General features: G+C 36.2%; 1 protein-coding gene across 1 annotated transcript; it reads right to left on the bottom strand.

The window, feature by feature from the left end:
• Positions 1–2655: 2655 nt before the first annotated feature.
• On the bottom strand, positions 2656–10395 carry LOC137739724 (LRR receptor-like serine/threonine-protein kinase IOS1). Its single transcript, XM_068479406.1, has 13 exons — positions 10201–10395; positions 8149–8686; positions 7464–7939; positions 7226–7364; positions 7074–7145; positions 6841–6912; positions 5357–5437; positions 4844–5016; positions 4517–4740; positions 4292–4418; positions 4069–4135; positions 3665–3853; positions 2656–3493 (listed from the first exon to the last, which is right to left on the bottom strand). Exons 1-13 carry the CDS (start codon positions 10334–10336, stop codon positions 3106–3108), a joined length of 2682 nt encoding a protein of 893 aa, XP_068335507.1. The 5' UTR covers positions 10337–10395; the 3' UTR covers positions 2656–3105.
• Between the last annotated feature and the right edge of the window lie 5773 nt (positions 10396–16168).

Here is a 16168-nt window from a genome sequence, read left to right as displayed (position 1 = left end):
ATAAATTAAGACATCACTTGCCAAAGATAATTGAGAAGATCATAGAGACGATATGCTAGCTAATTAAAAAAAGATTATGAAGTTGTAGACCTTGTGCAGCTTCTATTGCTACAAAAGTTCACAAGAAACGAAGTTAAGACGCTACGCATCTGAAAAGAAGAAAGCGGTACATATTCTCATTTATTCCGAAGTGCATGGTCTTTGTATTTAAGGGGAACAATTCCCTTTTGATGTCTAGTTAGGGGCATTTGTGGGACCATGATTTTCGAAGATCGAAGTAAGACGGATCGTAATACGCCTACCTCAGAAGTTCGGTTATGGAATCAACAGCCTCCATAGCGTTGCTGACTAAAAGGATGAACGATGCTACTATCGTCCTGCTTCAGAATCAGTGGGTGAGATCCATTGACTTTTTTCAGATAGACCATTCTTGTTCCACAAGATTTGGAAACCTAAGAGGATGCAATATCTACTTCCTAGATATCATCATAGGTTCTCCTGGTTTAATACATATTCTACTATCCTAAAAGGTCATCTCCTTGACTGTTACAAATACACCCTTCTAGGCTTCCTCTTTGGTAACACAATCACTACTCACTTATTATCTTACCTGCTTGAGTCTTAATATTTCTTACTAACTTGACCATCGGAGAGCCTTGAATTGGCACACCCTCGGTCCAGGGCTTACTCATGGTTGTGTGTTCCTTTACAGGTTATCAGATCTCGAAGTATATACAAAAAAACTTGTCAATTGGATCGTACAAACTAGTTTCGTAGAATGCGTTAATCATCGAAGGAATTTAATATGCCAACCCTATCACTCAATTTGCTCGATGGCTATAACACTTATGGGATGAAACAAAATCATAAATCCCAAAACCTAATTAAACCTTTGTGCGATGGATCCTTTTATGATTCATCGGGGAAGATTTCACACACTACGCACCATTTTTTTCCCTTGGCGCCAAATGTGTGCCCGACAAAAACTCTCTTGCCCAACCGACTCACTTTGCCACGGAAAGTCTCTGACAAAACCTAAATGATGACCAGTTTTTGCGGACCAAAATTTTGTCGGGTAAAATTCATTTACTTGACGAATTTTGGTTTGTAGGGCAAATAGTAATTTTTGGTAGTTTTTGCTAACCTAACGAGGTTTTAATGAGGCACCTACATCGGAATGGTCATACCCTTGTTTGCATTCAGGGGAAGAGTTAGGTTGACAAGTTGAAACATTTGTACGTGAAGAATTGAAAGACCGTGGGTTTAGGGGAGCACTGAAACAAAGGGGGAGAGTTAGGTTGACAAGTAAAAACATTTGTACTTGAAGACTTGGACCGTGGGTTTAGGGGAGTACTGAAACAAAGGGCAAGAGTTAGGTTGACAAAGTTGCATGTGCCACAAACTTACTGACTGGCACTTGAGCTCTAGGAAATCTTTAAATCACATTCAGACTGTCAAGTCACGAAAGTAAAAAAATTTAACTGTTTATGTGGAAAGTTTTGAAGAAAGTATTAGGCTCTAAGTGTTTGGATTTCTCTTGCAAACTAACATAAGAAGCTTCAATGAAAAATTAGTAACCTGTTGTATATTTTCATATGCTGGAGAAGTTTAATAGTTTCATGAACTTCTATGTACTCCATGTTCGAATTTCAAATCATTGGACGAAGATCTTAACAACCGTTGGGCTGTGGATCTGATATTTATAAGTATTTATAGTAGCTACTTAGTAATGATTACCTAACTCGTGTGAACTTATTGATATTGTGTTAAGATAAGGCTTCATGTCCCCCTTGTAGGAGTTTGAAACCCTTTTGTCTCACATTGGTCAACAATAATTTTTCACTAGCCATTATGTAGGCTTATTCCTTCTTCTTAGTAATTAGAACTTGGACCATTTGGAAATGGATTGAAGGCTTGGGTCTTATGGTTGTGTGGATTAGGCTTGAATATAATATAGCCTAAATACAATTAATATTATTTAATCAAGACAAGGGCCTTGGGCCTTATGGTTGCGTGGATTAAGCTTGAATATAATATAGCCTAAATACAATTAATATTAATTAGTCAAGACAAGGGCCTTAGGTTTTATGGTTGTGTGAATTAGACTTGAATATAATATAGCATAAATACAATTAATATTAATTAATCAAGACAAGGGCCTTTGGGCCTTGGAATTTAAAATTAATCAGATTCATTAATTTTAATTTTTGGATTAAGTTTTTAATTAATTTATTAATTAAAAAAACGTTTTGATTAAATAGACATAGCTATTAGAAAGAGTTGTGTACTTTCAAATACACTGAACAAGTATTTGAAAGGGTGTAAAACAACCTATATATTTGCAATCACAGTATTCAAGTGAGATAATCTTTTCTTCCTCTTTTTCTTCTGTACGAAATTTCCAGAGAGTAAGCACACAAAGCAAATTAGCTAGAATTCTAGAATCCAGTGCGGGTTGTAGAATTAGATAGTTGAATCCTGGTCGAGCAGACGTTGTAGAACCACAAGCACAAGAGTGGGACGAAAATACTGTTTGAAGGACATAGCTTTTACGCCAGCCTTTACCTTCTGTGATCAAGTTAGTATCATTGATATTCTTATATTAGTTTATGTATTTATTGTATAATTTCATTATGCACATCAAGTATTTTTGGTTAATAAAATATTAGAATTTCAAGTTCTGTTTATTTATGTTATTTTTTGTTTATTTCTGAATTGTTCTCCAACACCCCTAAGTTATTGTACCTACAATTTTTGTATCAATGTATTCACAACGTTATCTTTTCATAATAGCAATGCTCAAGTGGATTTGACATTATTGTTTAATTAGAAAAATGAACATCTAAATAAACTCTCTTGATACCAATCATTAACTACTTGAAGTTGATTTAAACTTAATCCTTAATCGCTAGGACCTTCAATGGCAAACAACATAATAGTTGTTTAGATCACATCTTCATTTTCGCCTTTCTCACGAAAAGACGCACGTCATGTGATTATGAAATAGTTGCAGTCCATAAAAAAGACTACGGTATTTATTACAAAGAGGAAAATAATGCATCCCAAACTCTCTCTTTATATATTTGGTTGAGATATTTAGTACTACTACCTAAGTGAGGGGTGTAGCATAGCAATGGAATTTTTTGTTTCAGTTTCATGCCTCGGGTTTGCTCGAGCGACTTCTGTTGCCAAGCACTCCTTTAGATCCGCCACTACCTGACTCATGCTTAGCCTTTCGATGGCAGTTGGAGATACGCATGCATTTGCTATTTCCACAGCTTTCCAGACTGAGTTAATATTGAATTTTCCTTCTAACCTCGGATCAACAAGACTGTAAATGTCTCCTTTTTGAAGCATGAAACTGAACCATTCACTGATGTAACTCCGCTCATGCGTTCTAGAAAAAACAGGTCGACTTGTGATAATCTCCAACAGTACAATCCCAAAGCTATAAACATCACTTTCTTTATTCAATCTGTTTGATGCGTAATACCTGCAAGCCAAACCATATACCTCAAATCGTATCATCCAATATAAAATGTTTTCCAAAATGATTTATAGTTTCTTTCTTCATTCTTCTTGTTGATTATATAATTTAAGTTTGTTTGCATATACAGTAAGGACATAAAGACGATGCCTCAAAAAAAATTAAAAAAACTCTTACTCAGGGTCAAGGTACCCGGGAGTGCCAACGGCATCAGTTGTTATATGCGTTCCATCCTCTGTAGGGAAACTTCTGGATATGCCAAAATCAGAGAGTTTGGCTTCGAATTTTTCATTCAGCAAGATGTTTGTTGATTTCACATCCCTGTGGATTATAGGCGGACTGCAGCCATAGTGCAGATACTCCAGTCTTGTTTTCAAAATCCAGACAAAACTTCTCAAAAAGTAGATCCCATTTCGTTATCAATAATGATTGGTATTTAAGCTACTAAAACTCAAGAGTCTCAAAGATTTGCTAACATACTCTCTAATAAAGTTCAGCCTTACGTACCGCTGTATGTGGGACGCACCTATATTAGGTGTATCATTTTTGTGTGCCTAAATAATACGATTGGTTAGTTATACAGACCTTGTGCGGCTTCTATTGCTATTTGAACTCTATCTCCCCAACTCAAGATATTTGATCTGCTACCTGCGTCCATAAAAAAATATAACTATCTTATTTTATAAAGTCGGTGATCCAGGAAAATAGAATTATCAAATTAAGGACTACCAAAAATTTTTATAGTACTAGTTAATTAAGAAATGAATGGCAAATTTAGTACTGAGTAATTTCATTTGCATCAACCTGAAAGATGTTCTCGCAGGTTTCCATTGGCCATGTACTCGTAGATCAGGCCTATGTTGGTTTCATCATTGCAATATCCAACAAGACTTGTCAAATTTCTATGATGAACTCTCATAAGAAGATCAACCTGTAATTTAGTAGTTCAGAAGCGCTACATGTAATTTAATAAGATTAATATTGATCCTAAAAACTGTGGGATTTGTTTATTTAATATGACAAACATGCCTCTGTGAGAAATTCCTGAAACCCTTGCACTGATGACGGTGAAAGCATCTTGACAGCTACCTGAGTGTCGTCTATGTGGCCGTGATAAACTGTTCCAAAGCCGCCTTTTCCAAGAACCCTCTTGCATTCCTCTGTAATCTGTACTATCTCAGAGTACGTAAACCGTCTCCCTTTTCGCTCAAATGACCCATGCTGAATGGCTACATTTGCATCTGTGCTATTTCCTGCAATCATAACATTTTTCATAAGCATCTTATACAATCAAAACCTTCTGTTTGTGATTATTTATTGCAGAAGAAGATGACATTAACAAATATGGAATCTTACCAAGTCGCCTTTTCCTTTTAGAAGCAGCCCGACACCAGATAGCTGCTGCACTTAGTAAGAGGACTGACAGTGCAACAACCGAAACAATCATCATCAGAACAAAAAAATTGTACTTCTTGTTCTTCTTCTTGTCGCAAGAAACATTTCCGGATAGGTTTGGATTTTCGCACAAACTGACATACGAAAATAATATTGTATTGTTTAATCAATTATGGTAAAAGATCATATAATTCCCAAATAAAACTTGTAACACATTTTCTTATATCTTTAAGTTTCTGCAGAATGGCACATCATTTTAAATTTCTAGGAAGGAAGAAGTTAAAAAAAGAAAAAAAGACTGGTGGATTATATTTTGGGATGTGCTATCCACGCACCTATTTTTACTTTTCACATATCTTTTATTAATTTATGTTCGTTGATATTCGTTGATATTTATTTTTTCTATTTTAATATATAGTATTCTCTATTTTCTTCAACAAATATCCTCGTTCCGCAGAAAAAAGGGTGGCGCACCTTATTGATATGAAACCATCCTTCCATCTGTCAATGAGTACCGCCGGAATTGAGCCTGTGAGGTTGTTATTCTCCAAATTTCTGCAAAGGTAGATTAAGCAGTACATATATAGTTACCATGCTTTCTAAATGAGAACATATATATAAAAAGATATAGGATTAACGGAAAAATTAACTGAGATTTAAATGTAATATTTTCAAGAGGTTGAACTCAGTTTTGCCACATGTACATTTAATAAAAAAATTAATTGGGACTTAATAAATATGACATTTTCAATAGGTTAGGTACTTATTTGGAAAATTAAAAATAATTGATACGAATCTGAAATAACACTAAAAGGTTAATGAGTTTTATGTACTTAAAAGAAAATAAAAGGTCATCATTAGGTACTTTCAACAAATTTGTATTTAAAATAGAAAATAAAAATTGCTCAATGTCGATGGTGTCTCTCCGACGTCCTTTCACAAAAGGTCATCACTATTTTAAAACACATCCGGGAATTTTAGTTTTTTATTTTTAAAAGTAGCATCCACATTACTTTACTTAGTTTAAAGTAGGGGGACGGCACTGTTCAATTTTGGGTGCATTTCACTTTATTTACGAGCTTACCGGGGCTGATTTCAGCCCAAATTTCGTTTTATTTACAAAATTGCCACCTCCTGTTCATTCTTCGTTCGGTGAGACCAAATTGGGTTTGACTGATTAATGGGATTACACTCGATTAGACCGAATTGAATTGATGTTTTTTTATTTGAAGTTGAGGAGTCAGATTGGTGGGAAGAAATTCAGAGGCACGTCGTCTTCTAACTGGGTTGTTGTCTTCTTTCTTCACTTATGAGTTTTTCGGGTCGAAGGAGTCATCTGCTTCTTCTGGGATTTTCGGGGCCATATTTGCGCCTTCTTCCGGCGTCATTTATTGGTAAGTTCTAAAACCTTTGTAGACCTCATGTTCATTTCAGATGTTTGTATCAATTTTTGTATTATAATGGAATTGCAAATCAAGTATATCTTAGATTCTTAGGTCCGTACTCACCTTCCCACAACTATTATATTGTCTCTTGATTGGATGAATTTTTATAATTTCTTGGATCTACGGTTACAATGCTTTTTATAATTTCCTATATGCATCCTTTTTGTTCATTCATGATTATGTTGAATTTTTTTAAGGTTAAATGTGTCTTATTCATGTAGTTAAGGCTCGTGCATTTAAGTCCCGCAGCAATGCACGGACATTTTTTCTAGTAGCATCCATTTGTGCAAAAACTGGGTCATATTTGCATCATATCACCAATTTTAACGGATTTTTTAACAGACTTTGACCGCATGTGTAAAGTGAAAAACAAGTTGAGTTTTAGGAAGTTAAGTGACACAATTTAAGTTACATGGTGCACGACTCATATTGAGTTTCAAATGCGTAAATAAGCCTATAAGACAATAACAAAACACACACACGCACATACACATTTATAACAAAATAACTTACAAGACATTTAACGTCGGCATTTGTGACAAAAATTCTGGAATTGATCCTCTTAAGTTGTTGTTTGATAAATCCCTGCAATGAGCAGCTCAACTCATTTAACACAAACGGTTATGATGACTGAAATTCTTCCAGTATGATTCGTGTCATTTCTTTTTCGGTATAGTTGATCATTTGCCGTAGTATTACCGAGATATGTTTTCACACAAAATTACAGATTATTTAGATACACTTACAATGTCTGTATCATTGTTAGATTTGACAGAGAAGGAGAAATCTCCCCTTGTAATCCATTGGAAGACAAGTTCCTGATTGCAAAGTCCATAACGTCAATAAAATTATTACTGAAAATTAACCTGCAATTTGGTGTGAAGATATTTATACTTACAAGGATATAATTCTTGGGGGATCATTTCCATGATAGCTGCAGTTTAGACCATCCCATGAGTAAACTTGAGGGCTACAAGGATCTCCTTGCCAGTTCTTTTCAATATTATAGGTTGACTTGATCTTTGTGATTGCCACAACTAATATTTTCACAAGCAAACAGAGGATCTTAATAAAACTCACATATTAGGTGAGGCAATAAACTTTATAAGCTTGTGTAAGGAATCAATATGACTCACCATCGTCTTGGCTGGTATCTGATATTAAGAATTCTTTCACTTTATAAATCTCGTAGGCATTGAGGATGGGTGGAAGGGTAGAGTTTCCAGTCTTTATAATTGACAAATTATTTTGTACTCTTGATCCACTCAAGGATTCAGCGGTACAGAATATTGTCGTTGTGGACAAATAATCAGGAGCAAGTGTCCCATTACATAGCTCTCCGTTTGTCGTAATGTTGAACTGTCTAGACTGGTTGGGTTGGAGCTTTCCAACTTCTGCAAAGTGCAAGTAAACATGATATACTTCTGTGTCAGGCTCCCAGAAAATATTCAACGACCTATTTGAAGTATTTGGTGTTGCAGCTGTGCCCATCACGATGGATGGCGGTTGATACTCGAATTCTGAATTGATGGTGGATGAGGTATTTAAATTTGTCCAAGCGCCTTGGTTCTCCAAGTAACTCCAGAATCGATCATGAATATCATATGGATACCTATACAAATAAAGGTATTGCATCAATACATGCATACAATGTTGATGAATGTAATATTTCCTACCTCGAAAACTAGACAGAATATAAATTGCTAATTATAAATGATTCTACAACTATTTAACACTAAATCATTTCGTGAAAAAAAAAGGATCCTGCCATACCGTATATGTGGTTAAATTGAGAACAATAGAAACATGTAAATCACTTACCTATATCCCCAAAGGCCAGATTTTAGACCAGTGTCACACCGCCGGAGAAGTGGTAAGGACCCTTTTTCTGTTTTGTACGAGGCATCGGTTAAAGGCCTGAGATCTATAGATGATATAAATGGAACCCCGGAGCCTGTCTCCACCAGACAAACATGTACATAGTTTCGCAGAGGGACATGTATGAGCTCAAGCTCGATATTATTCTCTGTTTCAAACTTCACTGTATCCCACAAGTTAGGTCCAAGATGTATCTCAAATTCGGGTATTTCATTTTGTTCATCATAATTCCCATAAAAGAAACCTGCTCTGATCAAATACTTGGTTTTACTTGTAACATTTATTTTGTAGCAGTTTCGGATTCCTTCAGGGAAGCTTCTAAGAGAGTTGTATGCCAGGGAATACTTGTTTCTGTATTCAGGCAACACAAGCTTCCGTTCACCAGTGGCTACGAAGTTTTCATCTGAAATATAGGTAATGCCTGACGGATCGTCATTATACCTGGAATCTTCCCCTAGGCCACAATCTATGCTAATGAAGCCTGGCACAGATATATTACAAATATAAGAAAAGAGTTCTTAATTGTTTATTAACTTTAGGGTTTTTATAACAAATGATCCTTGAAATTGATTTCTGAAATTAAAAATTGATCAATGTATTTCTTAAAAATAAGTATCACAGATGGTCATTCTGTCACAATATTTTCTCTGTTAAGTTTTCAAGCATGAATTAGTGGCTTGTGAATTTGGGGAAGAAGAAGGGACGACTTAATTCCTTTTTTTTTTTTTTTTTTACTATTAATAGTTAATCATGTTTCTCTTATGGGACACATGTCAATCTTTAGAGGGGGTGCTGAGCGTGTCCTAGAGTTTTGGTTATCTCCAACTAAACTAATTAAAGGGTTATAGGTCAAAACATAGTTTATTTTGACACAAAACCCATCTCCATTAGAAGGATGGGCAAAAAAAATTGGGACCCACCAAGCTAAAATATAGCCAAATGGCCAAAGGGTTGGACAAACAGAGTTAACCAGTCAGCCTTGAAAGTTGGGTCTAATTATGTTGCTAGCTGACGTCATGTATCATTTTTTATTCTTAAGACGAAATTTAAAAGAAAAAATTAAAAATTCTATTTTTTCCTATAAATACCTAAGTCATTTCTACATTATTTCTCACATCCTTTTCATTATTCCATACTATCTTATCTCATTTTAATGTTTAAGTTGTTAACATGCAAGTAAAATTAAAATATTTAATAACATAAAACTCAAAACAACATTTAGCGACAAGTGCTCTTCAAAATATGTTCGGAAACTTTATTTTAATATAAGAGTTTAATTCGATTAACCAAGAAAATTGAAGAACAAACTTAAAATAATAAATTATTGAGGAAGCTAAAAAAATAGCACCATTCGACTGGATATTGTATATAGATATAGCATGTTACTGTTTATTAAAAAAATAATTTTTTGTAGGGATATAATCTGAACAGGGTCTAAAAGTAGCCCTTTTGAATAGAGATGGTCTTAGAGTGATGAGCAAAAATGTTCCCATTAAATATTGCCATGTGAATTGAAAATATTTAAATAATAAAAAATAATTTTTATGTGTATAATTAAAAACTATAAATAAATAAAAAAAACAGTACTTCATCTTCTTCTTCCCCACCAATAATTTGTTTTTTCAACAATTTTTCGGATTTTTGTGGGGATAATTAAGGGGTAGATCTCATGGGCCTTTGTCCTACGCTTTTCATAGCCAATGGCAGCACATGGGACCTGGATTTTGTTCCACGGCCACCTCTTCTTTCAGATTTGAGGCCAATAAACAAACTAAAACCAAGAACTCAAAAAGATTCAATCATGGGAAAAATGGTCGACGAAGACAACAGAGTTGCTTTCTTAGATATTCAAGGCCGCATGATTGAGCTCACTGTGAAATTGATGGTGGAGAAGAGGGACGGGGTCAGGGACTATTTTGATGGGTGGGTCAATTTCAAAGATCATTTACGATAAAACCCTTAGTTTTATTATAATAATGTATTTAGAATTCATACCTGATTGATCTTGGGCATGAACTAGGAGCAAAAGATTGAAAGCAAAACCACCAAGCTGCGCTGCAAAGAGGAAGAGTTGCTTCATTGTCCGTGACATCTTTGGAACACAAGACACCGAATATTGGTTCCGTAGCATCTCATTTTATATAAGAGCAAGGCTGCACAACACACGGATTGGTTCCGAAGTATATCATCGTTCTCCCGTCGATACGCTAAATGTTATTAGTGATCTGAATGTGAAATGTATACAGTCGCCTTAGAAATGATGTCTGGTTGATTAGAAAATGTGATAGGCTCTGTATCCAGTCAAAACTGTTCTGGAAAGTTGACTTCATAAGAATACTTCTGGAAAGTCGTCTCGCATATGATGTTCGAAAGTATATCAACCATTTCTTGCTATATGCTCATCATACATATTATCGTTTGTCACATGTTTTTTCATTTAATTCTGATTACTTTTCGTTTTTAAATTAAAAAAGAAATATTTACTATAAAAGCTAACCAGAATTAGATGAAAAAACACATTACAAATGATGAGGTCTATGATAAGCAATGCGCATACACTATATAGTTTATGGTGGTAAGGATAAATGATTTGGATCTGCTCTGGACCTTAGTGTTTGGAACCTTCTCATCCATTAATGTGAGCTACACAAATTGAATCCAACGGTCTTCTTTAATTCATTTTCTTGACTCATCACATGCAACCAACGAAATTGATTTGATTTGCACATCAATCAGTGATCCAGATTTGTGGATGAGAAGGCTCCAGATATTAAGATCCGAAGCGGATCCAAATCCAAGGATAAATGCTCCAAACTTTTTTAGAACCAATCACAGGAATTGCCTTTTACTCTATAACTGGAAGATAAATAAATAAAGGCTTTTTTTTTTTTTTTTTTTTCCTTCAAAAAGTAGATATTATTAAATATGAATCGAAATATTTACATCAAATATTAGAAAGTTAAACAACTATTCAGGTTCAAAACCATCCCACAAATGACTACCCACACGCTTATTTATGCTAAGACATTTGAAAATCGAGGACCCGTGATTCCTGGTTTGAATGAGGACGCCATAATGGGAGTAGGAAGAGTCAATGGACGTTAGGGCTCTAATTGCGTGTCAATCGAGGTCTCAGTCTTCATTTCGTGAATGTAGGGATGTCCAACGTTGGGAAATGGAATTGGATCCTATCCCGACCCCAAGGAGAGGATCTCGATCTTGGACCGTTGGATTTTTATCCAACGGTTACAAAAAAAGAGTTCCTTTAAAGTTATAATAACTATAGTCGTTGGATGAAAATCCAACGATTCAAGATCCTTGGTCAGGAGGATCCTCTCCTTGGGCTCAGGAGAGGATCCAATTTCTTGGGAAATACCTGTAAATGAGGCGAGATGTGGGGGTGCAAATGCAATGGGATACGTGCATCACTCTTAATGAGGAGAAATTTGTCAGTATAAACAATACATAAAGTGATATATCATGTGTAACTATGCAAATGATGGTATACGTATTTTAAAAAATTAATAACTTTAAAATAAAATTTCTCATTGCTTATGTAAATATTTGGAGCTCATTTAAAGCATGTTTCTTCGGTGGATTAGAATGAAGTTGGGGTGGTTTGTAGGCCCATGACGTTGGGCCAGGAAGTAAATTTGGGGTTGATGAAGAATATTATGGTTTCGAAGCAGCAAGAAAAAAGCATTGGGAGATAGTTGGACGGGATGTGTGCAATGGGATTCGGTCTATGATTCAGTCAGGACATGCTTTTTAAGATGGCTTTTTAACTAAAATAGTTTCTGAGATTTGCATAACTCCTCACTTTGGTCCCTAAGATTTCAAATCAATAGAAGTGGTCCATGAGATTGTCCATCATCCATCATTTTGGTCATTCCGTTAAAAATTCCGTTAAGTGTCCCACAACTCTTGGTCGGAAGTTTGAGCAATTTTTAAAGTTTCGTAACTCAATTATTTCTTAACCAAATTTGACTCATAATATTTCAAAATGAAGGTAGAAAAGTGTAGAATAAGAGTATACCTATTTGGAGGCTAATGGTTGCCAGAGATTGTCGGAAAATAGCCTCAAATTTGATTGGTCCGAAAGAAAACTGGAAAACTGGCCGGAAACTGGGCAAACTTTAAACGTTCATAACTTCTTCAATACTCAACGAAATCAAGTGATTCAAAAACAAAAATCATACTTCTAGACGAGATAAAGAGAATGATACATTTTTCAGTGGCTAACTTGCCATTTGTTGGCCGAAAAACGGCTCGAAAGTGGTTGTCTTGATCTCGAGTTAGCCGCTTTTGAGCCGTTTTTAGAAAAAACCAAGGCGAGTTAACGGCTGAAAGAGATACCATTCTCTTTGTCTTGTCGAGAAATAAGATTTTTGTTTTGAATCACTTGATTTTGTTGAATATTGAAGAAGTTATGAACGTTTAAAGTTTGCCCAGTTTCCGACGAGTTTTCCAGTTTTCCCTCGAACCAGTCAACTTTGAGCCTATTTTCTGACCATCTCCGACAACCATTGGGCTTCCAAATAGGTATAATCTTATTCTATAATTTCCTATCTTCATTTTGATGTATTATAGGTCGAATTTGGTTAAGAAACGATTGAGTTACGAAGCTTTGAAAATTGCCCAAACTTCCGGCCAAGAGCTCCGGGACACTTAATGGAGTTTTTAACATAAGGACCAAAATAATAGATGGTGGACAATCTCAAGGACCACTTTTATTGATTTGAAATCTCAGTGACCAAAGTGAGGAGTTATGCAGATCTCATGGATCATTTTGGCTAAAAAGCCTTTTAAGATTAACCACACGCATGTAACGTTAATTCCCAAAGTAAAGGACCCAACTGAAACGAAACATCTTCGTCCTATTAACCCTTGCAACGTTCTGTACAAGATCATTGGTAAGGTTCTTACAAATCGTTTGAAGAGTATTCTTCTGCATAATATCCCCGAATCAAGTGCTTTCATTCCTGTAAGACTTATCTCGGATAATAGCCTTGTGGCGTGGAAATTGCCCTTTATATGCATAAGAAAACATCCGGGTCGAATGGTATATTGGCATTGAAGCTGGACATTTGCAAGGCTTACCATCGTTTGGAGTGGAATTATTTGGAAGCAATTATGCGGAAGATGGGGTTCTCAGAGGTTTGGATCGGCTTAATAATGGTTTGTATTAATACAGGTATTCATTGAAAGTCAATGGTGATCCAGTAGGTTTTGTACATCCAAAGCGGGGTATTCGACAAGGAGATCCATTGTCCCCATACTTATTTGTCATTTGTGCTGAGGATTTGTCTGGAATATTACATAGAAGTGAAGCTATGGATCAACTACATGGGATCAAGATTTGCAATGAGGCTCAGTATCCATCATCTTTTGTTTGCTGACGATAGTTTTTTGTTTGCTTGGGGAAGTTTGGATGAGTGTGTGCATACTAGGCAATTGCCACCAACCTACGAAGTGGCTTCTGGACAAGTGGTGAACTTTGAAAAGAGTTGTGTGGCCTTCAGTGCCAATCTTACAGAGGTCGATCAACAGGTGTTGGCGGATTGCTTGGGAGTATAACCAGTGACTCATCATGATAAGTACCTGGGACCTCCAGTTTTCGTCAGAAAATCAAAGAAACAAACATTTGCGTAGGTGATGGATAGAATTTGGAAAAAGCTCTCACGGTGGCGTGGGGATTTATTTAGCACCGCTGGGAGAGAACTTTTAGTTAAGACTGTGGCTCAATTCTTATGATGTATTCGATGCAATGTTTCCTATAACCCAAAACTTTTTGTGCCGAACTAAATATGATGCTTGCTAAATTCTGGTAGAGCGGGGAGCTTGGCAAGAAAAAGATACATTGGATTGATTGGCGAACGTTGTGTAAGCCGAAGTGGGATGGTGGGCTGGGTTTTAGGGACCTCTATTTTGTGAGAAGCCCACTGTTTTGTGGGACCTCTATTTTGTGGGAACCGTGGCTAAATTCTGGTGGAGGCTTGTGAGAAGCCCAGTTTCCTTGGCTTTCCATACTTAAGGCTCATCATTTTCCGAATTGCAAGTTTTTGAAAGCAACCTGTAACACAAATTCCTCCCGTTGTTGGCAAAGCATTTTGGGCTCAATGAATGTATTCACGAAAGGTTTGAGGTGGCAAGTGGGCTCAGGGAATACTGTTAGAGTTTGAGAGGATGACCGGATCCCCCGTGAATTTTTCTTCAAGGTGATTACTCCACCTTCTCCGCCGTGGACCAAAGAGACAATAGTGGATAGGTTGATATTGAATGGTGTAGATGTATGGAATATGTCTCTGCTTAGACAACTATTTTCTGAGGAGGAGGTGAATTTAATACAACGAATTTCACTTAGCTCGCAACCCTTAGCAGATCACTTAATTTGGCATTATGAAAAGAATGAACAATTCTCTGTTAGAAGTGCTTATCAGTTGGCTTATAAGGAAGTGGAAGGGAGTCGTTCAGGGGCAAGTGGCTTGAGTTCAAGGAATACTGAGCGTGTTCTGTGGAAGAAGGTGTGGGAAGCGTATGTCCTAGGGAAAGTAAAAATTTTAAGGTGGCAGGGTTTTTTAAATTCCCCTCCAACTCGTTCGAAGTTAGCTAAACGGAAAATAGTGGCGGACGATATGTGCTTATTTTGTGCTTCAAGACTTGAGACTATTGAACATGTTTTGAGAGACTGCCCTATGGCGACTGCAGTGTAGTTTTCACACCTGGGGTTGAGGGTCAGCAAGGGTAATAATGTAAGTTTGCTTGATTGGTTAGCTGGTTTAGCTCATACTGCTACGAAGGCTACGTTTGAGTTAGTTTTGATGCAGTTATGGAGTATTTGGCGTGCTAGACATGACCTACTATGGAATGGAAATCAAACGTCGCCAAGTGAACTCTCTTTGAGAGCTGTGGAATGGCTGGAAGCTTTCCAGAAATGGCATCTACCTCCCAAGATTTCAAAAACTGTGCAGAAGCAACGATGGTACAAACCTGAGGAGGGATGGATCAAGTGCAACTTTGATAAGGCGTGGAACAAAAGAACGCAAAATGGGGTTATTAGGGTAATTTTACGTAATTGCAATGATGGTTTTATAGCAGCATATTTAGGGAGTTTCGAATCAGTGACTTCACCCCTGCATGTTGAAATGATTGCAGCTCGTAGGGCTATTTGTTTTGTAATTCAAATTTGCTCATCCGATGTTTAAGTGGTGTTTGAAGGATACTCATTAATCACATTGGCTGCTATGAGGAGTACAGGAGGATGGCATTTCAATATTAAGCCTTATTTTCAATGACATCCGTTTGTTTTTGCTGCAACTTTCCCATGTTAAGCTCAATCACGTTCGAAATGAGGCCAATTCCGTTGCCCATCGACTTGCTCGCTCTGGGATTGGTAGGATTGATGAATTTCAATGGAGGGGGACTGCTCCTGAGCTATTAACGGATATTAGACAACTACTTATGATTTTGCTTGTTTTCTTTCTTGTTGTGAGGATAGGTAAATTTAGTTGTTCGTGCAATATGCTCTTTTTTCCTTCGATTCAGTCAAAAGCCTCAACAAAATTTTTACCAAAGCCCATTTAAGCATACTATCTTTCACTTTGTACGTTTTATCTTATATCAATAAATATCGGAGTTCTATAAATAAATAAATAAACCTATGTAACTCATTTCTCATCCCACTTTATTTCAGTTATGTCATGTCTGTTAAATATCGGTTAAGCTTACTTTGGTGACATGAGTTTGCCCACTTATTCCTGATGTGACACAAGTATAAGGCACATACAACCAATTAGATGGTGACGCATAGATTGAAAAAATAAAACCTAATTTTTAACATCGTGTAACATATTAAAAACTAGAGTCCACAAAAGTATAAGGCCCACATAGCCAATTAAATGTTTTTTAACATAGAAATGCTAAGACGACTATTAAGGTGCATTTGTTTGCACGCTTTAACCTT

Source organism: Pyrus communis, chromosome 7 (genome assembly GCF_963583255.1).
Source record: "Pyrus communis chromosome 7, drPyrComm1.1, whole genome shotgun sequence".
NCBI classification, from domain to species: domain Eukaryota; kingdom Viridiplantae; phylum Streptophyta; class Magnoliopsida; order Rosales; family Rosaceae; genus Pyrus; species Pyrus communis.
The sequence above is the reverse complement of the archived record's forward strand: the minus strand, read 5'-3'. Positions and strand labels throughout refer to the sequence as shown.